Source organism: Pararge aegeria, chromosome 13 (genome assembly GCF_905163445.1).
Source record: "Pararge aegeria chromosome 13, ilParAegt1.1, whole genome shotgun sequence".
Classification (NCBI taxonomy): Eukaryota; Metazoa; Arthropoda; class Insecta; order Lepidoptera; family Nymphalidae; genus Pararge; species Pararge aegeria.
In genome coordinates this window covers 3,082,407-3,110,280 of record NC_053192.1, presented here as the reverse complement: position 1 = coordinate 3,110,280, position 27,874 = coordinate 3,082,407, and the positions used below count along the sequence as shown (strand labels likewise).

Genomic DNA, 27,874 nt, shown 5'->3' with positions numbered 1-27,874 from the left:
CAAAATAATAATGTAAACTTGAGCAGATCCCAAATTGCCCCTGCTTGGGATCCAAACCAACCGAGACCTGCCATTTATAAATACTACAACATTCACCATTGCGCCAGTGAGGTCAACTTAAACTCAGAACACATGGCCGCACAATAACTGTGACAGTCATATGCTGGTAACCGGCGCAAGCGCATGTCCTTTAAGATGGCGTTTCTAAGTTTGATTCCACTGTTATTCCTCGTTGCCATAGTGAGAAGTCAACAGCCAAACCCTTTAGTGCGTGTTAACAATGGTATCCTGCAGGGCACGTGGAAGGTGTCCACTAATGGCAGGAATTATGCCAGCTTCATGGGTGTACCTTACGCCAGACCGCCGGTTGGAAAATATAGATTTAGAGTAAGTACATTTTAAAAGTTCCAATTTCAAACATTTTGAAATTCCTTCATAAATAGTATAATATAAAAATGCTGCTGAGATACTATAAGAGAGAGATACTTTAAAGATGATACATCTAATAGCAATACCTAGTAGCCAAATTCAATAATAATTTTAGTCTACTATTTGATTGCAAAATAAATAACGTAACAGAAAATATCGGGTTTTACATAGGTAATGTTTGCCAAGTATTGCTTCTTTTATTCGGATTTTGACCGGCATTTTTTCATTGTATTTACATAATCAAAATGAAAATTTCGTCAAAATCGGTTTAGTAGTTTTATGGTTTTTTTTTTTAACTGCAAGGACCTGTAAATTTAGCGTCACAATAGGTACTATGTATATTTAAAAAGTGTTTGACAACACTTTTCTTTTGTTTTTTTTTCTTTCATTTAGATGGCCCCACCATTATAAGTGGAAACTCATCGCGTGTTAACAGAGCAACAATTCGCAGGGCATGCAAGAAACACGTCCTACAAAAAAAGAAGCCTGTTATGTCTCAAAATTAGATATGTCTTGCATTTAAAGAGTTTTGTTATTCAGCTTTTTAGTGTACCTATCCAGCAATCCATCCATATCCAAAAGCTGAGTCCACACGAAAACTGACATAGCATTTATTAATATACTAAATACTACGACATTACACATCTTCATCTAGTGCCAAAGTAACCACAGCTTGTGTTATAGGTATTTAGATGTTTTTCTGATTAATAATATAGGGTACATACCACAATAAGTCACGTCGTCCTCACGATCCATGCATCTGGGTCGAAATATCGACAAATCCCATATTATTATCAAGAATATTATCACAAAAATCCTAGATTAAAATCTTTAATATACAGAAATACTTATAATGTACAGCTAAACACGACACTGAAAAACATACACGTTCATAACACAAACATTTCCCAGTTCTGGGAACCGAACCCACAGCCTTGGACTCAGAAAGCAGGGTCACTGCCCACTGCGCCAATCGTCCGTCAAACGGCGGATCGCCAGTTTAATATAACTATAAAGTTTACCTAGGATTCTTAGAAACAAGCCTTTAATTTTTATTTTCTAACTTTTTAATTTGAGAATCGACTCAAACAAGGTTCCAATGTCACAAGTAGGTACTTATTTACTAACAACACTTATGTAACTATAGTCATTTGTTTTCCAAGGCAAGTAGTACTTATCTAATAGCTGTAGAACATAGCAAACTCAATATGAATAGAATTTCCGTGAAGCGTGAAGGTTATTGTTTTTTAAAGCAAAAAAAAAGTTTGCTATGGCTCCAATCAGCCGTTCCGTGCAACTCGGCCAATGCCGGGCAAAGTTACTAAAGTTACTAATATACTAATGTACTATAGTACATACTGGCAAAGTTAGATTATTATGATGCTGATATAAGGCACTTTTGATGCGCATCTACAACTTTTTCCATCGCAGTGAGATACAGTGGGAACCACAGAGTTAAGAAAGTACAGAACCCTCATTCAGCCATTACTGCAATGTATTGTGTCCAAAAACAGTGAGCACGCCCCACGCACGTCTTATTTCTAATGGTGGAATGTTGCTAGCTGCATAAACTTTTCCCATTTTATGGTAGTCCTTTAGAACATTAGAGGTAAAATAATTACTGTCAACTGCTAAAACGAACGAAGTTACTATGCGCCTGTTCGAGAAACACTACTAAAGTGGAGTGGTTTTTGATGCTTCATTATTATAAGTGTACACGGTTTCTGTATATTTTTAATTATGTAGTGATAACTACATTGATTCACATAACACTTAAGACAATGGTTTCGAAGCAATCCGGGTATTCTTTTCCTAAATTATATTATAAATGCGAAATTTTGTTTGTTTGTCCTTCCTTCACGCACTTATTAAACCACTTGTCGGCTTGGCAATCGATATGAAAATCGATTTTGGCATAGAAATAGTTGAAAGGACAAAAAATAATCTTTCATTCACATTTCACTACATTCCCAACAAAACAAATCAGTAGCTTTGTTTTCTAGCATAGTTTAAAGACAGAGAGTAAGGGTTATTCCTGGAAAACACAAATCATTAAGGTACTCCTGCGGTGAATTAGTCTGTACTCTCTCCTAAACATATTTTTTTTATTTCAATGAACTGTAGAGACTTATTTCACCACGGGTAACACAGCAGGTCACAGGCCGCATCGCATCATTTATACGTATCTTTGCACAGTTAATAAACGATAAAGAGAAGTTAGGTCAGTCGGGGCAACCGCGTCGTACGTCTTTTTTAGTTAATGTTATTTAATATCGTTCGGCCCTCAACTTAAGTATTTACCACAGAATTACGAACATGAACCGTGTACACGACCTAATTGAAACAGCAAGAACCACTCCACTTTAGTTGTGTTTCTCGAACCAACTGTTAGTCACTACATGCCATTTAGCAGTTAACAGTAATTATTTTACCTCTAATGTCTTAAGCGTTTACCATAAAACTGGGAAAAAGTTTGTGAGCTAGCAACGTTCCGCGGGCCTAAAGTGAGACGTGCGCAGGGCTCCACTGTTTTTGGACACAATGCACTGCATAAATAATGGCTGAATGAGGATTCTGTATATTCTTAATTCAATGCAATTTACCTACTTTTATTAGTAGTTTTGTGTGAGAGCTCGTGTGCTCGTACTGCCGCCATCTTTTTTTCTGCCGCTAAGCAGCATTGTTGCAATGCTGTGTTCCGGTCTGAAAGGCGTGGTTGCCGGTGTAATTACAGGCACACGTTACACATAACTTACCTGCATACCTGAGAGTTCTCCATAATGTTCTCGAAGGTGTGTGAAGTACACCATTCTGCACTGGGCTAGCGTGGTGGACTATGGCCTAAACACTTTCTCATTGTGGGAGGCCCGTGCCCTGTAGTTGACCGATAATGAGTTGATATGATGATGAGGCTTAAAACCTACAGTTTAGTTGATGGACACAGGGGTGGATATTGCAGGACGTGTTTTAGTGTTGGACAGTACATTTATCAAGCTTTTGACGACTCCCCTTGCGCAGCAGGGAGCGCTACGGTTTAAAGTTGGAGGCCCCGAGTTCGGCAGAGTCAATTTTGGAATTTCAATATCTGCATTTTCTGATTTAGTTGGAGGCCATGAATGAAAATTCAAATTCAAATTCAAAATTTCTTTATTCATGTAGGCCTATCACAGGCACTTATGAAGCGCTCATACATATTTGTTTACATAATATGGATAGTAACCGCCTTACCGACAAAGACGTGCCGATTTAGCTTTCCGGGCAGGTGATTACGTATCTCGCGACAGGCGTAAATCTTGCAATCACTGCTGTCAAACGTCACTTTTGTTTATTTATTGTATGGAAAAGTATTGTATTGTATGGATTCATACGCCTGTCGCATTGCTGTCGCGAGATACGTAATCACCCTGCCGGACGATGTCGCGTCCAAGTAATTAGGATTTAATATAAATGCCCAAAAAAGGTGAGTATTCTACCATCTTAGACTGCATCAAAACTTACAATATCTAAATTGTGGTGAAATTGCTGTCAAGGGTTAACTTTTAGTTCAAACAAAAAAAAGTGTATGCGTGTAACCTTTACCTGCGATTGAAGTAAAACTTTTATTTTTGTTTATTGATGAAAGAGTAAAATGTTCCTGGGACTAGGTACGCCATTTAATTTAATATTAACTATTTAATTTTATATTCTATTTAAAATTAAATTATATCACTTTCACATTTTATAAATATTTTCATTTGAGAGTAATTAGTAGGTAATAATTGATAGTAGAAAATTTAAGGTTACATTAGCATATGTCAATACAACCTTGTCATTGAATATTATAGAATGTCGCAATCGTCAGAAAATTTATTAATAATTAAGTTATTACAAAAGTAATAAATAAACAAAATTTAGAGATTATCAACAAACTTTGAAATTTAAAATATTTTTTTTAAACTGTTGAATTTTTTTTCACTTTGCTGTTCACAATTGATCTGTTTAAAAATATGGGAAATAAATAATCCTAATTTATGATAATATTTGTCACTAACTAGCCTGTAAGTCAGGAAGCGTGGAGTATATAATGTATACTTACGACCAATCCAAATTATTATTTTTAAATAGCGGAAACTACACAGACTTCTGACGTAAGCCGAAAAAAACTGAGTTACTCCCTAGTAGCGCCTAAAAAAGTTTTACTTCAAAACTTTTAATCGCCCTCTGACTATATCTACCTAATAATTTTGTTTTAGGAGCCGCAGCCAGCGAAACCGTGGGCAGGATTGTGGGATGCCACGCGGCCTCTTTCAGCATGCCTTCAGTACGATCCCTTCCGAAGAATTGTTTCAGGTTAATTATTACTACTAGTTGTCCTGCAATTGTTAAAAAAAAAAAATTATTTAATAAGTTAGAACATTATTAAGGTCCTATAATGTCAAAGATTTTGCCAAGGCACTATTAATTACACTGTTATTTTTTTCAGACAAATTATAACCGAATTACAAAATACTGGTGGCACCCATAAGTATATTTCATAAAGAATCACCTTGTATAAACATTAAATCAAAAGAAGCATATTTTTTACTTACAAACTAATTCAAAACATTCTAAGTGTTAACTTCTGACAACCCTATTGAAGATAAAAGACCGACACACGCATAGTACCTACGCTACCCGACACGTACCTATAAAAATGCCAGTAGTCACTTTTCTTTTAATTTTGATTGTGGTGCTAGATCTGTATCTGTTGCTTTCAGTGGCAAACTATGGCAGTGGCTTACTCAAAAACTATTAGCTTTTCGGTTTCACAAATAAGTTTCAGAGACGGTAAATAATGTACCTGTAAAGCCTGTGGAAGTATTATTTCGGTTTTCATTTAATATTTATATGCGTGTAAATGGAGGCACGGACGATATTTCCTAGTTTTGGTCTAATACTAAGAATTTCTTTACAGAATAAACCCGGGTTAAAATCTTTACAGAATAAACGACCTGGGAATCAGAAAAAATCATGGCTGCTTGCTATATTGAAAATTAGTTTAGTCTTTCTGATACATTATATTGCCAAGCGCTAGGTTTCAGTGCATTTATTTTCATTTACACTTGAGGTATTAACTTAATTCAATACGCCAATTATCATGTGTTTTATTGACTACAGTAAAGCTTTCGATTGCGTTGATTGGAGCTGTTTATGGAGAGTGCTTACAGAATTAGGAGTGCCAGAACATCTAATAGCGCTGCTCAAAAATCTTTATTGCAGCAGTGAAGGAGTTGTAAGGATATATGAGATTACCTCTAAACCCTTCAAATTCCGTAAAGGAGTTAGGCAAGGCTGTGTGCTTTCTCCAATTCTGTTCAATATCTACGGGGAACACATTATGAGGCGAACTCTCGAAGGATGGGATGGTGGAGTCAGAATAGGTGGAGTAAAATTGACCAACTTACGGCACGCTGATGACACAAGTCTCCTAGCAGCATCTGAGACTGAGATGACGTCTCTACTGGACAGGATGGAGCAAATAAGCAATGCCATGGGTCTTTTCATAAATAGATCCAAAACTAAAGCTATGCTTCCTGCACGATCTGCCACGATCGTGCAGGAAGGTTGGAGCTCACTGGCTCCCTAAATCTCGAAATCGTGGAGAACTATTTACCTGGGTTTCAATATTAGTGCCACTGGTTCTTGTGAAACGGAAATTCGAAGGCGAATCGGATTGGCCAAAAGCGCAATGTCACAGCTAGCAGGACTTGGAAAACAGGAATATCTCAATCAAGACAAAAGTGGGTCTGGCCCGCCCACTTATTATTCCTATATTTACGTATGCAGCTGAAACATGGACCATTAAAGCAGCTGATAGACAACGTATTGACGCTTTTGAGATGTGGTGCTGGAGGAGAATGTTGCGAATCCCGTGGACGGCACACAAGACCAACGCTTCGATTTTGAGACAGCTTAAAATTACAAGAAGGCTATCAACCACCTGTCTTAAGAGGATTTTCGAGTACTTCGGTCACATTGCCAGAAGAAATGGAGACAATCTTGAAAAGATAGTGGTCATTGGCAAAGTGGAAGAAAAGAGACCTCGAGGACGTAGCCCGATTCGTTGGTCGGATCAAATCGACACCAAAGTGCATACTGTTTTAAACGTTGCTCAAAGCCGAGTCAAATGGCACAAAATCGTCCAAAAAGTTGTAAGTGGAAGGGGTCACGACCCTCAGGAATGAGGAACACGACGTAGAGAGAGAGAGAGAGAGAGATTAACTTAAAATTACAAGACACTACATATTCGACTTTCTTCTCTTATTCGACTTCATTTCAAATGTCTTATAAACCGCCGCCGCACTGCGCTGCAGAAACTAGATATAGGGTGCTTCTTATAAACTAAACTATTTATATTATTTCTTTAATACATTTTTTTTTTTACCAATAAATATATTATAATAATAAACAATCCAGTGACTGTTTGTGCTACGAAAACGAAAGTCACCGTGTACAAAGAGTTATCAGAAGTAATATATATTTAGTTCCTTATCGTGTTTTCGATGACTCTGTGACTTCAAATAAATTATTCCCTGACATCAATTTACCTTGTGCATAAGAATCACATAATTAATTAATGTTTTGAATTTAATTTAATTCTTTTAATTTTCTTGCATATCGATTTTTTTTCACAAATTAAGCCCGCTTTAAACCTGTTCCTTATTCAAATAATGTCTTACTTCTCGGTACTCGGCTTGTATTTATCTATGGTTCTCCGATTTGATTTCCCTCTCCGGAAGTTTAGGTATAAGAAGCTCAGTATATTGACGATGCCGCATCGAAACCGTTTTTAATAGTAATGATTGACGGACCAAGGAGATGGCCCACCTAATGATAACTTTGATACCAGCTTCTTTCGCCAATCAAAGCAACACTTCGCTGAGCATGAAAAGAACACCTCCTGCAACATGCCGCCCTGTGAATATCAACGCGATGCGTTGGTGTTAAGCCTCATACATAGTAGGAGTACCGAGCTAGACTGGTTGCCTATTCGATTACGTCGTGATCTTCATCTACTTTCCTTGTTTTATTATATTCTTAAGAATCAATTATCTTCCTCTTATTTAAGGGATCGTTTTCGCTTTATTTCTATCGATCCTTCGATCCCGCCTTGGTAACCGTCTGGTACGCCCATTTTGTAAAACGAAGTTCTTCGGTAATTCTTTCACCTTTAAGGCAATTATGCTCTGGAACAATCTGCCTGCTGGAATCCGTAGAAGTAATTCCCTTCCTATATTTAAGAGCCGTCTGAAGGACTACTACCTATTGCTTTATTATTGTTTGTAAATTATGTATTAAAATCTACTTATATATATTATGTATGTATTTGTATCTGTACACTTTGGTATTTATGTTTATATTACAACACTCTTTGCATAATCCGGTTCTCTTGCTATAAGTTCTGTCTGTAATAGATTGCTTGCAGCAATAAGGCCGCCTTTGCATGTGTACATTATATACTGTAAACTCCTTTTTTATTTTTCCTGTATGTTATAAGTGCAATAAGGTGTTTCTTTTTCTTCTTCTTCTTCTCATTGCCTGTAATAACCACGCCGTTCAGAATACTGTTATACTTCCCCGGACGTGCAACAATAAGCTCTGCTATTACTGGTTATACCAGTTTGATACACCGAACTACTTAACCTGCTTTTGACGGCCGACTGGCGCAGTGGGCAGCGACCCTGCTTTCTGAGTCCAAGGCCGTGGGTTCGATTCCCACAACTGGAAAATGTTTGTGTGATGATCATTAAGTGTTTTTCAGTGTCTGGTTGTTTATATGTATTTTCTAAGTATTTATGTATATATAATTCATAAAAATATTCATCAGTCATCTTAGTACCCATAACACAAGCTATGCTTACTTTGGGGCTAGGTGGCGATGTGTATTTTCGTAGTATATTTATTAATTATTTATATCAGACTCTATCATCACTTACAAAAGCAGCAATAAGGAGTCGAATTAAAAATAAATGTTAATTTTAGTAGGCTGTTCCCTAAATGTGAAGGCTTATCAGAAAACGTTAGCGGGTGTAAAACAATTTGTTTTTATCGGTACCAGTTTACTGCAGTTTGCTATCTAAAATAAACAAGATCGGGATTCGAAACGATCGAATAAAAATACTTTAGATTAGTATAGTTGACTCATAATCATCATATCAACACATTCGACGGCCGACTGCCGCAGTTGGCAGCGACCCTGCTTTCTGAGTCCAAGGCCGTGAGTTCGATTCCCACAACTGGAAAATGTTTATCTGATGAACATGAATGTTTTTCAGTGTCTGGACGTTTATCTGTATAATATAAGTATTTATGTACATGATTCATAAAAATATTCGTCAGTCATCTTAGTACCCATAACAAAAGCTACGCTAACTTTGGGGCCAGATGGCGATGTGTGTTGACGTAGTATATTTATTATTTATTCATAATTACCGGCCCACTACAGGTCATGATTCTCCCACAATGAGAAGGGGTTAAGGCGGCGCGGTAGTCCACCTCACTGGTCTAGTGCGGATAGGTGGACTTCACAAGCCATTGAGATCAGTATGAAGAACAGGCATGCTGGTTTCCTCAGGATGTTTCCCTTCACCGTCGAAGCAAGAGATATTTTAATTGCTTATCTAGAACGCACATAAACTAGAAAAGTTAGAGGTGCGCGCTGAAATTCGAACTCGGCCCTAGAAAGTGAAGCTGAAGTCTTAAACCAGTCCTCCATGCGACTGGTTTAATGACATCTGTCTACCTCTAGGAACAATGATTCATCACTCTTAGATCCAACTAGTCAGAGATCTAGTGCATTGATTTAATATGTTACTATCGTGTCTAGAAACGCTACGTTTACCGGTGTGAGGTAAGTACAATACAGTACAATACAGTATACAGTACAGTACAGTCAGTGGCGTGCATAGATGGTATGCACAGGGTATGCAGATGATATAAAATTAAGTAAATCTCCAGTACGAGCTATTAATACTGAAGGGTAGGCTTTTTATAACTCTTACAATGCCTATACTTAAATTTTTTATCACTCTTACTTAATTTTATATCATCTGCATACCCTGTGCACACCCTATATGCACGCCACTGCGTACAGTAAGTACAGTACAGTAAGTACAGTACAGTAAGTACAGTACAGTAAGTACAGTACAGTAAGTACAGTACAGAAAGTACAGTACAGTACGTACAGTACTGTAAGTACAGTACAGTAAGTACAGTACAGTAAGTACAGTACAGTAAGTACAGTACAGTAAGTACAGTACAGTAAGTACAGTACAGTAAGTACAGTACAGTAAGTACAGTACAGTAAGTACAGTATAGAAAGTACAATTCAGTAAGCTTTCTTTAGTTACATATGTGCAAAATACCCACTTCACTTCACATATGTGCAAAATCCACACTTCCACGGCGAGATTATTCCATTATTATAGCAACCCTGCCCCATTGTCTGCCCCTGTTTTGTAAATAATGAATGAACAAAAGTTTAAAAATGTTTAAACAGTTTGCTTATACAACGGGTTATTCGCTTACTCGACGATTGAGTTTATTCCAAATTCTAGTCAAATCCACCGCAGTAGTTGAGAAATAATTACATTTGGGATTTACTCTGTCTATACGCTGGACTTAATTAATACTTAGGTATTTAGATCCCAATTCCGACGCGTAAAAATGTTTAATTTAATTCAGCATTGTTTCAAATTCGGAAATATCTAAGTACAGTAAATCTACAGATACGTGCTTGCGTATATGTATAAATATCAATAGCAATCGAAACAGAAATTTACACTGTAATACCTTATTTAAATCTAAAACGAATATTAAGAAAACAGATAATTATTGCTAAAATTTTTTTGTAACTAATGAACAAAGTTCTGTAAATATGTACGGTAAAAGAATTGTTCGCTTAGGTACATAAAGTAGATTTAAACTCGCATTTCTAGTCAAATTCACCGCAGTAGTTGATAAATAATTACATTTGGGATACACTCTGTCTATACGCTGGACTTAATGAAATCCTATTTAGATCCCAGATACGTACTCGTAAAAACGTTTAGATTCTTTTACATTCAAAGTTAAAACGTTCAATCGAATTCAAGATTCTTTCAAATTCAAATTATATGCAAATTCCTTGACATTTAAATATATAGGACAGAAGGACACTGCGGAATTCAATGATATACTATGAAAATTAAGAATAATTTGCTATACTTCGCGAAATGCAGGATATCTTTACGATGTAATTTATAATTTGTTCAATACCGAACATATTTTCTACCATGTACTTAAGAGATGTTGTTTTGAAAGAATGAATAATTGTTAAGACTCTTTTCGCGGCAAATTAAGTTTAATTTTCATAGTACAGTTTAATCTCTCTAATAAAACCGGCGGATAGGTGGTAATCGTAGATAGATTTCGAACAAAAACCTTTTTAGTTCTAGAGATATATAATTCATTCAACTTCCTTGACACAAATGTGAAAAAGTTTATAAAATAGTTCGCTTGCGTTATGTTTGAGTAAAAACTTTTTCTTTTTAAGTTTCACGCAATGGTAGAGAAATAATTACATCCGGAATATACTGTGCATACGCTAGACATAACTCTATTTAGATCTCAAATAGGATCCGTAAAAACTATTTGTTTTATTCAAGATTATTTTCCAATATAGATTTGAAAGTACGGAAAAATCTCAAATAAAAATCGTATGGGGATGACAGTAGGGATTTAGAAAACAATTTAAAGAGTTTTTAAAAAGGTGACAAAGTTAATATGGCTATATTCATATATATATATATAATATAATAATGAAGTCTATATTTATTTTATCAACCCCTATCGTTAAAAGATAAAGTGTCGCGTCCGTAAAATATCATTCCCTATTTATTTTTTTCGTCCAATAAACTATTCAATTGCCACCAAAGGAGTTTAATCAAAAGAATAAATTCATTCTCACTATTATCAAAAAAACTCATTCTAAGTATGTTTATTTATTTATTTATTTATTCATAAGACACACCAGAAATAAATTGTAACTACAGTCATAAAAAAATTAAATTATGTGTTTCGAATTACAAATTCTGTCTAGTGCCATTACAATAATCAGTTATAGGTGTATACAGCATTATTCGTACGTTCGGTCACATTATAAAAAAATAAAAAACTTAGATAAGTATTTAACTAAAAACTATAAAAATAATAATGTAAATGTGAATATTAGCTATTAGCTATTAGCTCAAAGAACCCACGATGACAGTTGTGTATTGTGCTAACAAATGATCGCTATTATTGATATAATGTGTGATTGCAAACACACTTAATGATTTTCAGTGTGCTGAATATCTGTTCTAATGCTAATAAAACTATCAGAACACTGAAGTACGGTTCTGTTTTCATATTCCACCTATCATAGCAGTTTAATAAGTAACATTAAATTAAAATTTATAATTAAGATCATTTACATACAATTTTCTTCCTGAAACTTTCTAGGGTATCGTGAAGGATATCAAAATCAGGTCCCTATTCCCTTTCAGCAGGAAACATTTAAAAATGAATGGCACTTCTTTCTCATTCCTCTTTGCAGGCAGCGAAGATTGTCTCTTCATAAACATCTACACGCCGAACGCGAATGCTGGTGCTTCATTGCCAGTAGTAGTTTTCATCCACGGCGGAGCCTTCATGTACGGAGAAGCTGGAGTTTACAATACCAAACACATGATGGATAGAGATATTGTTGTCGTGACTTTCAACTATCGTCTGGGACCGCTAGGTGAGTTCTTTAAAGATTTGTATGGCTTCATTTGTAATTCAGTTTCATAAATAACGAGTTTCTTTACTTAATTCTATTTATTATGTGAATTTAAAATATATTTTTCTATAAACAACACCAGACTTTTTTTTTTCAAATAAACACAACTTAAACGTAGAACTACACCTAAATTGAATACCATATACCACTCAATAAACTGTTCCTACTGGATGCTTTAAGAACAAAAACGAACGCGGACGATGTCGCGGGCCACATATATATATGTAATATGTAGGTTATTTAAAATGTAAGACATCTGTTTGCAAGGCGTTATTGTAAAATCCACATCCAATGAGGAGACATACGAGAAATTAATCTCCAGAACTACACCAGGTCGTAAATCTTCTTAGCCCCAAAGTAAGCGTAGCTTGTGTTATGGGTACTAAGATAGCTGTTGAATATTTTTATGAATATGATACAAATAAATACTTATAATATACAGATAAACACCCAGACACTGAAAAACAATCATGTTCATCACACAAACATTTTCCAGTTGTGGGAATCGAACCCACGGCCTCGGACTCAGAAAGCAGGGTCGCTGCCCACTGCGCCAGTCGGCCGTAAGTCGGTCATAAAGACCTGATAGGATTTTTCCTAAAGCTTTACATATAAGGCCTTATTGGATTTGTTTCTGTCTTTATCACCAGGTTTCCTAAGCACGGGTGACGAAGTTATACCAGGTAATGCTGGTTTGAAGGACCAGTCATTCGCGTTGAAGTGGGTACGCGAAAACATCGTTATGTTTGGCGGCAACCCCGACAGCATCACACTCACCGGCTGCTCCGCTGGTGGCGCTAGTGTGCACTACCACTATCTGTCACCACTTTCTAAAGGTAGGAGTTTATCAAGTCAGGAATATTGAAGAAGAGTCGTTGGTTGTTAAGAAAGAACGATACTAGGTAAACCGAAAGCCACCCACCCAGTGTCACCCTCAAACTATGAAGGCCCTCGCTACGCTCGCTACAAACGTGTCAAAGAAAAACCAACCCATCCGGGATTGCTTTTCCCAGTTGAAGATACCACTTTTCATACCAAAGAGTTATACCTCGAGATGAAAAATCTATTGAAACTTTTCCTTTTTATTCCTTACGCTACATTTAAATTTTAAATATGAAAAACTTCATAAACAATCTCTATCTCTATTTCCATTGCTTTTTATTGATTTACGGCAACTGACTGACTTAAGAGCATGCAACGAACGCAAACTAGAAAACTATCGAACTATGTACATTAACCTGAGACGTAGGTGTGAAGTCTATGTGCCTGTAATAACACCAGCAACAATACGCTTCAGACCGCACAATAATGCTGCTTTGCGGCAGAAATTTTTTGGCTGGGTGGAGGCTTCGGCCGTGGCTAGCTACCACCCTACCGACAAAGATATGCCGCTAAGCGATTTAGTGTTGCGATGTCGCGTAGAAACCTATTAGGGCGACTACCACACCTAACCTAACAGGTTAGCCCGTGACCATCTTAGACTGCATCATCACTTACCACCAGGAGAGATTGCAGTCAAGGGCTAACTTGTTGTGTTAGTACTTGCCCGGACAAGCTCAGTCACGAAAAGCGCTACTACTAGAAAAAACCTTGAAGATTATGCAGAAAACTTTTGTATGGATGAGGAACCGGCTAGGGCGACCTTAAGCTGCACCATTAAATAGCCTATTAACGTCCCGCTTCTGGGCATAGGCCTCGTCTCTCATAGGAGAGACGGTTTTCGAGCATACACCCACCACGCTGCCCCAATGCGGATTGGTGGGCTTAAACTACTATTACCACAATTAATTGATAATCACCGGAATAGATGGTTAAACGTGCTCTCCGAGGCACGGAGGTTGACACCGCCACTTTCCTAACTCCGGGCTGGTAGTGAAAATTCTTTAACAAAAAACACCCAATACCTTATATAGTTTTTGGCACGACCTGGGTTTCGTACCCAAACCTCGTGGCCTTTAGCTAAACATGCTGACCACTATACAAACGGAGAGGTTGCTACTTTACCTTCTCATAATAGGTTAAACTAGCCAATCAAAAAACACGTCTTTCAAAACTTTCTAGACAATAATAGAACAAAATAAGAGATTGAAAACAACGCCACTCCACGTGATGTTTTATTACGTTAATAAAATCCAGACTTGTTATTGTCAAAATGCTGTTCGTCGATCGATTCCACGAAGTAGCATTGGTTACACAATTTAATAAAAAGGTTTGTCTGGTTGGAAGATTCGGCCGCGGCTAGTTAACACCCAACCGATTTTTTTTGTCTCTCGGTTTGTTCCGGCTGACCGACGAAACAGCTGGAGCGATTTAGAAAGGCCTATTATGGCCCACCACCGTCCGGCAAAGACGTGCGTGGAAACTAATTAGGGGTATTACTACCACACTCCCTAAAAGATTAGTTGAGATTGATTAAATAAAAAAAAAACGCTGGCCCAGGGCAGAATGGTGGACTCCACACGCCTTTGATAATATCGTGGTGAAATCTCTGACATGCAGGTTCGCCACAAAGTTTTCCTTCACCGTTGAAGCAAGTGATATCTTATCTTATATCTTTAAACGAGCAATTCTTGTGTATATATAATTGGAATCTCGGAATAGGTTCCAACGATTTTCATTAAATTTAGTAGACGGGCGCGATAAATCGATCTAGCTAGGATTCATTTTTAGAAAATGTCATTTTATTTGTGTTTTCCGGTAATTACAGATTTGGTGCAGACGAAGTTGCACCGTTCAGCTAGTTTTAATTAAACGCACAAACTGTGAAAACTCGGTCCTAACTCGGCCTCTCGAAAGTTAAGCCGAAGTCTTAACCCCTAAGCTATTACGTATAGGGTATATTTTTCCTTGATACTTGATATATGCCTCTATATGGTAAAAGTGTATTTCGTGTAAATTGTAAGCAGGCAAAGTCAAGGGTAACGCCTAGCAATTGCTATGAAAGTGACTTTGTAGATTTGTGCACGCAGCAAGTTTCGCAATTTGCTACCATTAGTGGGGAAGGGATACACAGATTTTTATCATATTTTGCCCTCATGCCAGTTGGTTAGGCACCATCTTGTCAACAGGAAAACAAACAGTACCCTTAGGGCAAGATTTTCTCGCTCGCAATCGAGGTGTCGTTTCCGAGTATCAAAATACTTGTACAACGGTGTAAAAAGTGATCCTATAAATATTACATTCAAACTCAAATTTGCCTACAATTCTTTGCCTAGGACTTTTCACAGAACGTTTGTAAAATGAAAAACAGAAGTACACGATTTGCGACACTAAAACGAGTGACATTATACCCAGTTTACATTGATGGTATAGAGTGTGATATGCGAAAACTACTCCTTGTTTGCGAGAGAGCAAATCTTGTACTAAAGCTACAGGGATCAACGCTCTCTTAATGCTGGCTATCTACTTAAATAATTAAACATGGCGACACCCAGTCCTGTATACATATGTGCTACGATCTACCTTGGCAAATATAATGTAGAGATTACATTATCATAGTTTCCTTATGAAAACAAAAGCTTTAATATACTGGATTGATTAATCTCTAGGACTCCACTCCACTAAAAGTAGTTAAAATATTATTGTTCAAAGTAATAATATTTAGTCATTTCAAAATCAGTCAATTGCTGTTCTGGCTACGTCTACTACACCAGGATCAATCCTAATTATGGCTTTATCTTAAAAGTTGTAACTTTAATAATATATTATACAAAAGCATATTTCGGGGGTGGAATTTTTATGAATTCTAATTGATTAGAATTCATAAAAATTCCACTCCAACTTACTCTTTTAAACCAAAATACCAATTTCTTAAATCTTAAATTTCATACAGACTTTCATCCCCTATTTAAACCCCCTTTGAAGTGGAAATTTTTAAAACTAATGATATATTTAGGTAGATTATATTTAGGAGGATTGGAAACTAAGTACAAAAAAAAAACTTTCGAGATAGCCATCATTCTTGGCACCATTCCACCTTGGCACCTATACAGTAATTAGTTTAGTTACAAGTTTTATTGTAACTACCTATATTTTTTTCTTTTTATGATATTGATATTCATTTTCTGTATAATAAAATTGAATATCGAAGAATTCATTAAATGTAATCCTATTGATAAGTAACCCTTTGGATTTATTGAAAGATATCTCGATTATTGTAGAAAGTTATACAAGCTTACAACCAAGGTTTTACATTACCTTAGGTTACACCCGCACTTGTACGCGTTCTTATAAACGACGTTGAGCGTCCTGGGACATTATTGTTGACGTCGAACATGTGTAACGCATTTTGAGTCTCCTTTTTTCTTATCTCATCTCTTCTCCCTAGGAACATTCCACCGAGGAATTGCATTCAGTGGCTCAGCGTTTTCATCGTGGACGCACGCTGTCAAACCTGCGCAAAAAGCTAAAACCCTGGCCGCCATTGTTGGCTGTCCTACCACTTCTACCCGAGAAATGGCCGAGTGCCTGAAATACAGACCCGGAGAAGTAATAGTCAATGCCCAAATTGAAATGTTTGTAAGTAATTTCTTTAGAGATTATGATATACAGACAAGGATATCTGCAAGATTTGAAGACACCACAAGAACAGAAAATTTTATTTTTTTATTTTTATAGAAGGCCTACTTTATAAGGCAATTGGAGACCTCAAGTCTGTCTCTTTGAAGTGCCTATTATTTAATTGTCCACTTAGATATATGTATGTACTCTTTATGTTATGAATTAATGGGGCCAAAATTCGTCTATTTGAATAGACTTGTAGCCATATAGGCACCTTTATATTTTGCGTGATTTCAAAATCTTTATCGGGGAAAGGGGAGGGTGCCAATATCAAATTCTCGCCCCCACAGGGTATTGTAGATCCAGGGTTGTTAAATGCAAATACCAAAGAATACTGACGACCTCGACTTGATTTCACATTTTCACTGCTATAGATATCAACTATTTTATTTATTTATCTACCTAACCGAAAATCAACGAATATTCCGGATACATTTATTTTTTATGCTAGCTCGGAGAACCAATGTACGTTGGGTTTTCAATGTGTCGCTGGGAGCCGCTGGAAGCAAGCGGCCGAGGACCGTGAATTTTGGAACAAAAGACCTATGTCCAGCAGTGGACTTCAATCGGTTCAAGTGATGATGATGATGTTGATGATCTATTTTTTTAGGATTGGAGACTGCACTGGTTTACCCCGTTTACCCCAACAGTTGAAGCTACAGGAACCAGGGATCCTTTCCTCACTCAGTACCCATACATCGCAAGTAAAGCTGGAGCCACGCTTCGCCTTCCGCTCATCACGTCAGTCACTTCTGAAGAAGGATTGTATCCTGCAGCATGTAAGTGCTGAAAGAAACTTAGCGTATGTACAGTTAATAGTTATTATAAATGCGAAAGTGTGCGTTTGTTTGTTTTTTTGTTTGTTTGTTTGTCCTTACTTAACTTGACTTTTGAATTAGAGTTAGTCGAAAAGACGGATAGTACTTTTTATACCAGAACGCGGACGAAGAACGCGGGCAACAGCTATACTTGTAATCATGGGCATACCCAGGGGAGAGAGACAGGGGAGGGCAGCTGCCCCCCTCCCCCTGAAAATCTCGCAGAAAATACGCAGACGTGCGGACACTCAAAAATGAAAGAAATTCAGTTTTAAGTACTGATTGCAGACCCTAGACCAGAAGCTGGGTACGCCCGTGCTTGTAATATACGTCATTCCTTTTTTTATGTACTTTTGTGGTGTGCATAAGTATATTTATTCATTCATTCAGTCATTCTACAATTCATGCCTACACTTCTAGGCCCTTTAATGACCGCGCGTATAAGCCAGATCATAACAGAGCCTAGAAGTCTCGAGCGCATATTGTTAATGTTTTGTCGTTTCATCCCTCTGTAATCTATACTTATAATAAAACTGTAACTGGTAGATTTCTGTACATTTGATATATTTTGAAAATTTTGAACGGGGGATGCTTTATAATAGATACTGAGTCCAAAACAGATTATTATTTATTTTTTGTCTGTCTGTGTCTGTCTGTCTGTCTGTCTGTCCGGGCATCACGTGAAAACTACTGAACGGATTTAAATAAAATTTGGTATAGTGGTAGCTGATATTCCGGGTCAACATATAGGATACTTTTTATCCCGATAAACAATAAGTTTCCTCCGTAAATGGGATGACTAATTTTATCAATTTTACTGCTTATCTCCCTTAAATTCTGTTTTTTTTTGCGTGGTGGAAAAGCTTTATGGTAACCTCAGACCCTTGGGCAGGACGGGAATGTTTGTCGTTCCTTTACGCCCTAACTTAGCAACCAATCGACTTGATTTTTGGCATAGAGTCATTTGAAAGGACGGAGAGCAACGAAGGCTATTTTTTATCCACGGGATCTGTAAAGAATCGTAATAACGCGGACGAAGAGCGCAGGAAACGGAATGTCAAGCAAGCATCCTCATACCACACACACTCACCATACACAGTACACACACACTTCAGCTACAACCGCACTTAGCATATTTTGTGTCGCGTGCCGTACGCTTTACGCTGCGCAAGATACGTTCAGTGTATTTCAGCACTAAGTTGTTTTACTACTCGCGGCGCATAAACGAGGGATAAATCTTTAAGTCGGGACCATATGAAAAATGAAAAATGAAAAAGTATGCCACTTCACCGATCTAAATAAAGTTGGACATATATATAGCTTGTATCGTGTAGATGGGCATAGGATTGTATAGGTATCCTAGAAAAGAATCGTTCTCCTAGAATAAAATAAAATCTTTGTTACCTAAATATGCACAACCAAACTAAATTAAGCATAACGTATAATGATAGCTTGCATTTTGGATATAGACATAGGGTAATTTTAATACCACAAAAACAAGCGATTCTCGCTGTATTGTTAAAAAACTAACCAAAGTCTGACGAAATCACGGGAAATATCTATTAAGTTAGTAGTGGCGTCGCAGCTGCGAAAAAGAAAGAAATTTAAATAGGTTAGTTTGTTTGAAAGTACTCTTTTAAACAATTTTCCTAACAAAATAAACTTTTACCGTACAGTAAGTAGTTCTTAGATGTTTTATAGGAGTTTTTATAGATCTATGTCTGTTTTATGTATCTATGTATGGAGTTTTTATAAGTCTTGGCTATGAAACATCACTCGTCACTCCGTCACTTTTTCATTTTTTTATTACTGAACATACGTACATAAGATTTCTATTTCTTTCTTTGACTTCTAAATAATAGAATAGAATAGAAAAGAATTTCATTGCTCACTGGTTACACATAAGAAGGCAGTTGACACGGACTATCAATTTTCAACAGCGTACCAAGCTGACCCCACGATTCTGCCTGAACTGGAATCAAGGTGGGAACACCTTGCTAGCAACATTTTCGAGTATAATGACACCTTACCCCTTCACCTACGCTCCAGCGTCGCACAAAAGATTAAGGAGAAATACTTGGATGGCAAACCCGTGGGGCAGGATACATTTGACGGACTTGTTCAAGTAAGCTTTTGAGACCCATTTCTTTTTAAATAAATAATAAATAAATAAATATACTACGACGATACACACATCGCCATCTAGCCCCAAAGTAAGCGCAGCTTGTGTTATGGGTACTAAGATAAATGATGAATATTTTTTATGAATTATATACATAAATACTTATAATATATAGATAAACACCCAGACACTGAAAAACATTCATGTTCATCACACAAATATAGGTTCGATTCCCACTACTGGACAATCCAGTTGTGGGAACCGAACCTATGGCCTTGGACTCAGAAAGCAGAGTCGCTGCCCACTGCGCCAATCGGCCGTCAAAAAAAAAACTTTTTTAAAGGACTGACAGAAGAACATCACCTACTGACCAACCTCACGTCTATTTGACTTTTATGCCTTGGGTTATCTGGAGAGATAAAGCCACCATATTGTTCTCTCTACCTTACTCTAATGTGTTTTTTTTTTTCTTCAGTGTACGGGCATAAAAAGTTCATGCATTCGAAGACGTGTAATTTTCATGATCCATATTTGTATCTGTGAATGTCATGTACGATGTGTGAGCTCTATTCCAACAAAAATCCTCAACAGATTTGGATTAATGAGATATAATTGGAAGCAATCTCATGCCGAGTTACACTGGCTTTGACTTTTTTGTAAAAAGTCAATATGGCGGCTGGATGGTGCCATGTTTAAAAATATAACACATGTTTCTTGTTCAAGAAAGTTGATTAACTAGCGAACCAATTCTCCTAGCACTCTAGAGGTGTGTCATTTGTTCTTGTGTTTATGTTTGGGCAGTTTCCTATATATAGTAGTAGCAGAACTTTTAGTGGCAGAGCTCGTCCGGGTAAGAACTATCGCCATGCTTATTTCTGCTACTAAATAGTATAGTTGAAATGCTGTGTTCCGGAAGGGCGTGGTTGCCAGTGTAATCACAGCCACATGAATGACACCTTCACCTCAAATTAATGGACACAGGGCGGCATCTGCTAAATCTGTCAATTATTACCTACTATTTAAAAAAAATTGGGCAACTGCAATCATGCTCTAGCGGTTATAGCGCATTGGGCAGGCGCTCGACTTCCCTTTTGGGGGGGCTGAGTTCAAATCCCAGCACGCACCTCTAACTTTTCTAAATTATGTGCGTTTTAAGTAGTTAAAATATCACTTGCTTCAACGGTGAAGGAAAACATCGTGAGGAAACCTGCATGCCTGAGAGCTCTACATAATGTTCTCAAAGGGGTGTGGAGTCCACCGATCCGCACTAGGCCAGCGTGGTGGACTACGGCCTTAACCCCTTCTCATTGTGGGAGGAGACCCATGCCCTGTAGTGGGCCGGTAATGAGTTGATGTGATGAATCATTCTTTGATTTATTACTGTGTTACAAACCGTTCGAACTGCACGATAATGTTATTTTAACACGACTACCCAAAAAGGAGTGTAGGTAGTGGTCGAGCTCATGTATGTATGTACGTGACATTCTTTACTTCATCATCACTTCTGGCTCAAAAGATTTAGATGAAGTATCATCGATTTTGGTCGAATGTTTTAATAACGTACTCAATGCCCGAATAATACCAGTTTATCTTCTTGCAGGCCCTTGGTGATCGTTTATTCGCGGTTGACGTCGGTAAACTGGCTCAAATACACGCCCAGAAATCCCGCGAATCAACCTACCTCTACCGCTTCTCATATCGCGGCCAGTACAGCTTATCCGACTTGATGAGTCAAAGCGATAATAACTACGGTGAGAATAATTTCAATCTGACTATAATATATTGGACTATGGGCCTCATAAGATAGCTCTGATTCGCTCAGTGGGCGATGGAGAGAGAGAGCTATGCTCGGAGTATTTCTACGTGATCAAATCAGAAAAGAGAAGATCCGTAGAATTTAAGTCGGAGGTCCGGGTTCGATTGCCGGCAGGGGCAGTTTGGGAATTTATTATTTCTGTATTTCCTCTGGTCTGGTCTGGTGGGAGGCTTTGGCCGTGGCTAACTACCACTCTACCAACAAGAACGAGCCGCTAAGCGATTAAGTGTTCCGGTGCCAAGTCATGTAGTAACCGATTAGGGGGTATGACTACCATAATCCCTAACAGGTTATCCCGCTACCACTCGCTTCACCACCAGGTGAGATTGCAGTCAATGGCTCATCTGTAGCGGAATTTAAAAAAACCGCGATTTAAAAACAAGTGACATAAAGTTCATTTTGCTTTGACTTTACTGTCTTTTGAAGCTCGATATCGACTGCACGATTGCAAGAATGTAAATTTTCACTAAGCGTAGATACATTATTGTGGATCGAATAAGTGTAAAATATTTGATCGCAGAACCATCAATGTCTTTCATTTATTTATATTAATATAAGTTTCAGAAATTATTCCTATATCTTTCTCCTGTGTTCCTAGACCAGATAATTAATTTGAAAGTAACTGTTACAGGAGTAAGCCACGCCGATGACGTAATGCTAATCTTCAGTTTCTTGCCGTTTGAACCGACACGTCCAGAGGATCTGCAAATGAGAGAAGTTCTTCTCACTATGCTCGAGAGTTTCGCCGCGAATGGGTAATAATATGTTACTTAAGGTTATAAGATTTTTTGGGCTTTGTTTTCAAGAAGTAGTACGCTTTACTACGACATACTGGGAAATAAAAGAAGTTTTAGTACAGCTTTTTGTGTCAAAGCTCGTCCGGGGAAGTACCTACAACCACGTGCTTATTTCTGCCGCGAAGCAGTATTGCTGTATTCTAGTCCAAGGGGCGTGGTTGGCGTTTTAATTTTTTTCTTTTTTATTTAATAATATATTTATTTTATACATAATGGGGAAAATATTACAAACACCAATTTCATAAAATTTATCTAAAATACAGTTTTCTTTATCAAAGTCATTGATGCAAAATATAATAAATTAATTTAAAATGGTTAAACCAAAAACTAAGCTTTAATCTTGGGATTTTGTTTTATAGCTTTTGCAACTCCTCCTGAGTAAGTTATTGCACATTATAATTCATAACTATTACATGTTACAATTTCGAAAAATACATTACAGACACTTTACATTTCAGAATTTTACCAGGTCTAGGCTGGTCCTATGGCCGTAGCTAGTTACGATCCTACTGCCGAAGACGTTCAAGTACGAGGTCGCATAGAAACGTAGGGGTTTTATAGAAATGTATACCCCTAATATCATAGCCCTTTACCATCTTAGACTGCATAATAACTTTTCATCAGTTGAGATTGCAATCAAGGGCTAACTTGTAGAAAGAAAAAAAGTTTGATGTTCCTATCGCTTTGTGATAATGCTCCTTATTTGCGTACCTATACAAGCCCCTATTAATAATAATATTAATAATAATCTATACTTATAATAAAACTGTAACTGGAAGATTTCTGTACATTTAATATATTTTGAAAATTTTGATTGGGGGATGCTTTATAATTGATACTGCGCCCAAAACAGATTTTTATTTAATTTTTGTCTGTCTATCTGTCCGGGCATCACGTGTAAACTACTGAACGGATTTAAATAAAATTTGGTATACTGGTAGCTGGTATTCCGGGTCAACATATAGGCTACTTTTTATCCCGATAAACAAAAAGTTTCCTCCGGGAAACGGGATGAAAATTTTTATCAATTTTACTTCATAGCTAAATTTGAACCGATTTTAATAATTCTTTTTTTATTTAAAAGTGTATACTAAAAAGCATGTATTGTGTAATGTTAATGAAGATCTGATAAATATTGTTGGAGATAAGGGACATAACTCTTCACAGATACTAGCAAGTCGCAAGGCATATGGCACAACGATTGAATGCATGCGTACCATTCAGGTTTCTAGGTTTCCAGGTTTTATAGGTTTTTTAAGATATTGAAACCTCTAATAACCGATTCGGTGTAGACAAAGTTGCGCGGGTCAGCTAGTAAATAATAAATGCTTTTAATTCAGGCCAAAAACTCATATGACTAAAATGACAAAAATTAAAACAAAAATACAAAAAATACTGTGAAAAAAATAATACAATAAAAATTAAAAACAATAACAAATTTCAAAAAAAAAAAAAATTACGGCAAGCTGTTTTTCAACTGTTTAATTTCTGTTGTTATACGAGAGTTGAATAAAAACAATAAAGACTAAGGTGCTGTTAATATTTGCCAAGTGCCAAGTGCCGACTCGCCACAGTATTTGTTATGCTTTGTTTGCGAGTTACTTGCACAAACCAGAGCTAGACTGTAGACAAATAGGCCACGCTGAAAATATAATAATAAGCTACTCGTTGTGCGAGCTTCAGTAGTTATAAATAACTAAGTTTATTGAACTAAAAACTTTAGTTCATTCACCTGTTGGCTGTTACATGTCTATTTAAAGGCTGGCTGACGCTTTAGCCACCTAATGTCAGACGTTCAGACGGCCGATTGGCGCAGTGGCCAGCGACCCTGCTTTCTGAGTCCAAGGCCGTGGGTTCGATTCCCACAACTGGACAATATTTGTGTGATGAACATGAATGTTTTTCAGTGTCTGGGTGTTTATCTATATATTATAATTATTTATATAGCTACGCTTACTTTGGGACTAGATGGCGATGTGTAGATGTGATGTCGTAGTATAAGAAAAAAAAAATGTCAACTGTCCACCATTGCGAAAGAGATATTATCTTGTCAATGCTAGCCGTGAAACAATTTTGCTTCCGAGGAAAGGATAAAAATGTATCTATTTACCCTTCGAGCATTGTCGTACAAGTGGAAATATTCATCCAAATAATAAAGTAAAATAAACACGAACGAGTAGGGGGTAAACTTCTCCCTTTGACAGGAGATATAATCGGGGGATATCATTTTTCTCACTTTCCCATGTTAGCCGTTCTGATTAAAAAAAGGTAGTGTCACTCAAATCACGTGATTCAATTTATAGTGAAAGCTTCATTATCTATATCAATTAATTACCGGAGCACGGATCTCCTCTCAGAATGAGCCAGTTTTAAGCTTGGCCACTTGGCCACTACGCTTGCCAAGTATGTTTCCGTAGACTTCACAAGCCTTTGAAAATATTATAGAGAACTTTCAGGATTGCAGGTTTCCCGATGTTTCACTTTACAGTTAAAGCAAATGATTTCCATTTTAAAACGTAAATAAACTAAGATAAGGTAGAGGTAGGTACGTGGCGGGAATCTAACTCAGTCCTTCCATGTAAAACCAAAGTCCTAACCCCTACCAGGCTATAAGCTATAAGTGTAAGCTATCATATATATACCAATACTAGCTATTGCCCGCGACTTCGTCTGCGTTTGTTTTTGTTTTTTCGAAAGACATCTGGCATTTGATTTATGTATTGAGGATAGCTAAGATTTAAATGACGGGTTGGCTGCCGTCCGCTGAGGAATTGTGTCCTCTATCTCCAATCACATTCATCAGATCTACACGAAATTTGGGCAAAATTAAACGGACATTATAAAGTAAAGTTAAAAGCTAAAGTACAAAAGTAATTATTTAAATCGGTTATCATTTGACGGCGTTATGGTGTAAAATCGTCAAACACCTTCTACCCCTCTCCCAAAAGAACTGAGCTTAATTTCGGGATAAAAAGCATTCTATATTCATTCTAATACCTTCAGAAAAATGTGTACAAAGTTTCATGATGATCGGTTTAGTAGTTTTTGCGTGAAAGCGTAACAAACAAACTTACATTCACAATTATAATATTAGTAGGGATAGGGATAGGGATATATCGGTGCAATTCTAAAAGGTTCTAAGTTTAGGTCAAATGGAAGGGGCTTCAGCTAAGGTTTTTGAATACTCACTGCTTTGTATGTACACTGAGAAGTGCGCTTGGCTGGCACTTGGCAAAAGCATTGTTGTCATCTTTTAAACATTTTTTTTTATTCCACTCAAGTTAGCCCTTGACTACAATCTCACCCGGTGATTAGTAATGATGTAGTCTAAGCGGGCTAACCTGTTAGGGAGTATGGCAGTCATACCCCTAAAAGTTTTCTACGCGACATCGCACCGGAAACACCAAATCGCTTAGCGGCACGTCTTTGACGGTAGGGTGGTAACCAGCCACGGCCAAAACCTCCCACCAGACCAGACCTGAGAAAATACAGAAACTACGAATTCCCAAACTGCCCTGCCGGGAATCGAAACCGGGAACTCCTACTTAAATTCACAGCGCTTGCCTCTGCGCCAGGGAGATCGTCACTACAGCGGTATATTAATTACACTGCTTTGAATTGATGAAAAATTAGACAGTTCCATAGCTTAGCTTTGAACTCTGCTGCAGTGGAAAGTCGACCTTAGAACAAACAAAACAAAGAGAATTGTTGCCAAACTTGGGCGAAGGTTTTTACGATGTTAAATTTTCGAACTTACATACATACAGTTCGTCCGGTCAAATATCAGTAAGTACAACACGCTAATTAGAAAACTGCGAGAAAATAAGAAAATAGGTACTGAAACAATGGAAAATCAAAACGTTAAGTATGAGTACTAATCTAAAAATGAGAGATAAATTTAAAGGTTTTAAAATAATGACAGTACATATTTGAAAATTTAATGTACGTTCATAAAAACATTTCTAAATTTAAGAAAAAATGTGACTGCAATAATTTAAACATTAGAAGTAAGAATAAACTTACAGTGCAATATACTAGGTTACATAAAATTCATAATTCGTTTAAAGGAAATTGCATACAATTCTACAATAAACTACCAATTGTCATCTTGTGTCTCTTAAAAAGTTCAAAGTTTGTATTAAACGTAAGCTTATAGAAAAGTCCTATTATAGTATAAAGGACTACGTGAACGATAAAAAAGTTTGGGTGTAAATTATTGCTCTAACCAGGTTGCTCTTCTAATAATTTAAAATGACATTGTGAGATGGAGATAACAAAAAAAAACACCCGGCTAAGTTTGTTGTGGGCTTCTTCTTAGACCAGGACGCGTTTGGAACTCTCGTAGCTTTAGTTTTAAGTTTACGAATGTGGTTATCGCCATCATCTCACTACCGTGTGGTTCTTATGTACGCATCAAAAGTGCCACCTGTGGGCCTACTTGAATAAAGATATTTTTGACTTTGACTTTGACTTTAATCCAAAATCCAATCCAAATCGCAACGCACCAATGTACACTGCGGGTGTACATTACGTGCCGAAACTGTGTAACTTGATGTAATGATAATGAATAATTTGAAACGTGCTATTATTTCTGGTTTGTAAAGCAATCCGGACTGCACTTTTGGATAGTATATATATATATATATATATATATATATATTATATATACATATATATATATATATATATATATATGTATAAGCGTATGCTCCATAAAATGGAAAAAGTTTGTGAGCTAGCAACATTCCGCGGGTGTAACGGGCGCGGGGCGTTCTGTTTTTCGACAAAATCCACCGCATACAATAATGACGGAACGAGGATTCTGCTAAAGCTAACTACCCTATTTTTTCCAGAGTACCAAAAATTCCGAACGGTCCCGAATGGTTGCCAGTTAAACCGGGACAAGCGGAGTTAGACTACCTAGAAATAGGACAAAAGAACATTGCAATGAATTCTAGCGCGGATTTCGGTAATAAGGCGTTCTGGAACAGCCTTGGCTTCATGGAAAATGAAAACTACCGCGTAAACATGAGAGACGAATTTTAGTATTAAGCTTTTAAAAAAGCATTTTGTAAGTTTGGTTATTTTGGTTTATTAAAAAAATGTTTTCTATCGAGCACCTTTTATTCACGTCCATCAACACTCTAATAATATCCCACTGCAGGGCATTTAAATGCAAAAGAAATAAATAGACAACTTATCATGGCTCTGTAAACGGCAGTATTGGCTTTCTGAAAAATATATATTTATGAAAAAAGCAGATAAAACCTAAAAACACAGATTCATTGACTGATTCAAATGTCTGTTGTTTGAAAATATATTTAGTTCGTCAACACTTCTTCACTTCCGAACCGGTGGTAGATTCACTACACACGGACAGACTTGACGTTTCAAAAGTGCTTGTATTAGGCTCACTTGAAATAAATGAATTTTGAATTTTGAATTTTTTGAATTCTGCAGACACCAGAATAATAAAATCATTAATACAGATAGAATTCACAAACTTTAAATCGT

The 27,874-nt window shown here is 37.0% G+C and overlaps 1 protein-coding gene across 1 annotated transcript; it reads left to right on the top strand.

The window, feature by feature from the left end:
* Positions 1-24: 24 nt before the first annotated feature.
* Positions 25-27,415, top strand: LOC120628584 (venom carboxylesterase-6-like). Its single transcript, XM_039897023.1, has 10 exons — positions 25-387; positions 4,662-4,758; positions 12,023-12,208; positions 12,898-13,083; positions 16,575-16,765; positions 17,418-17,586; positions 19,566-19,750; positions 21,348-21,498; positions 22,195-22,318; positions 27,214-27,415. The coding sequence occupies exons 1-10, from the start codon at positions 184-186 to the stop codon at positions 27,404-27,406; spliced, it is 1,686 nt and encodes a 561-aa protein (XP_039752957.1). The 5' UTR covers positions 25-183; the 3' UTR covers positions 27,407-27,415.
* The last annotated feature ends 459 nt before the right edge of the window (positions 27,416-27,874 follow it).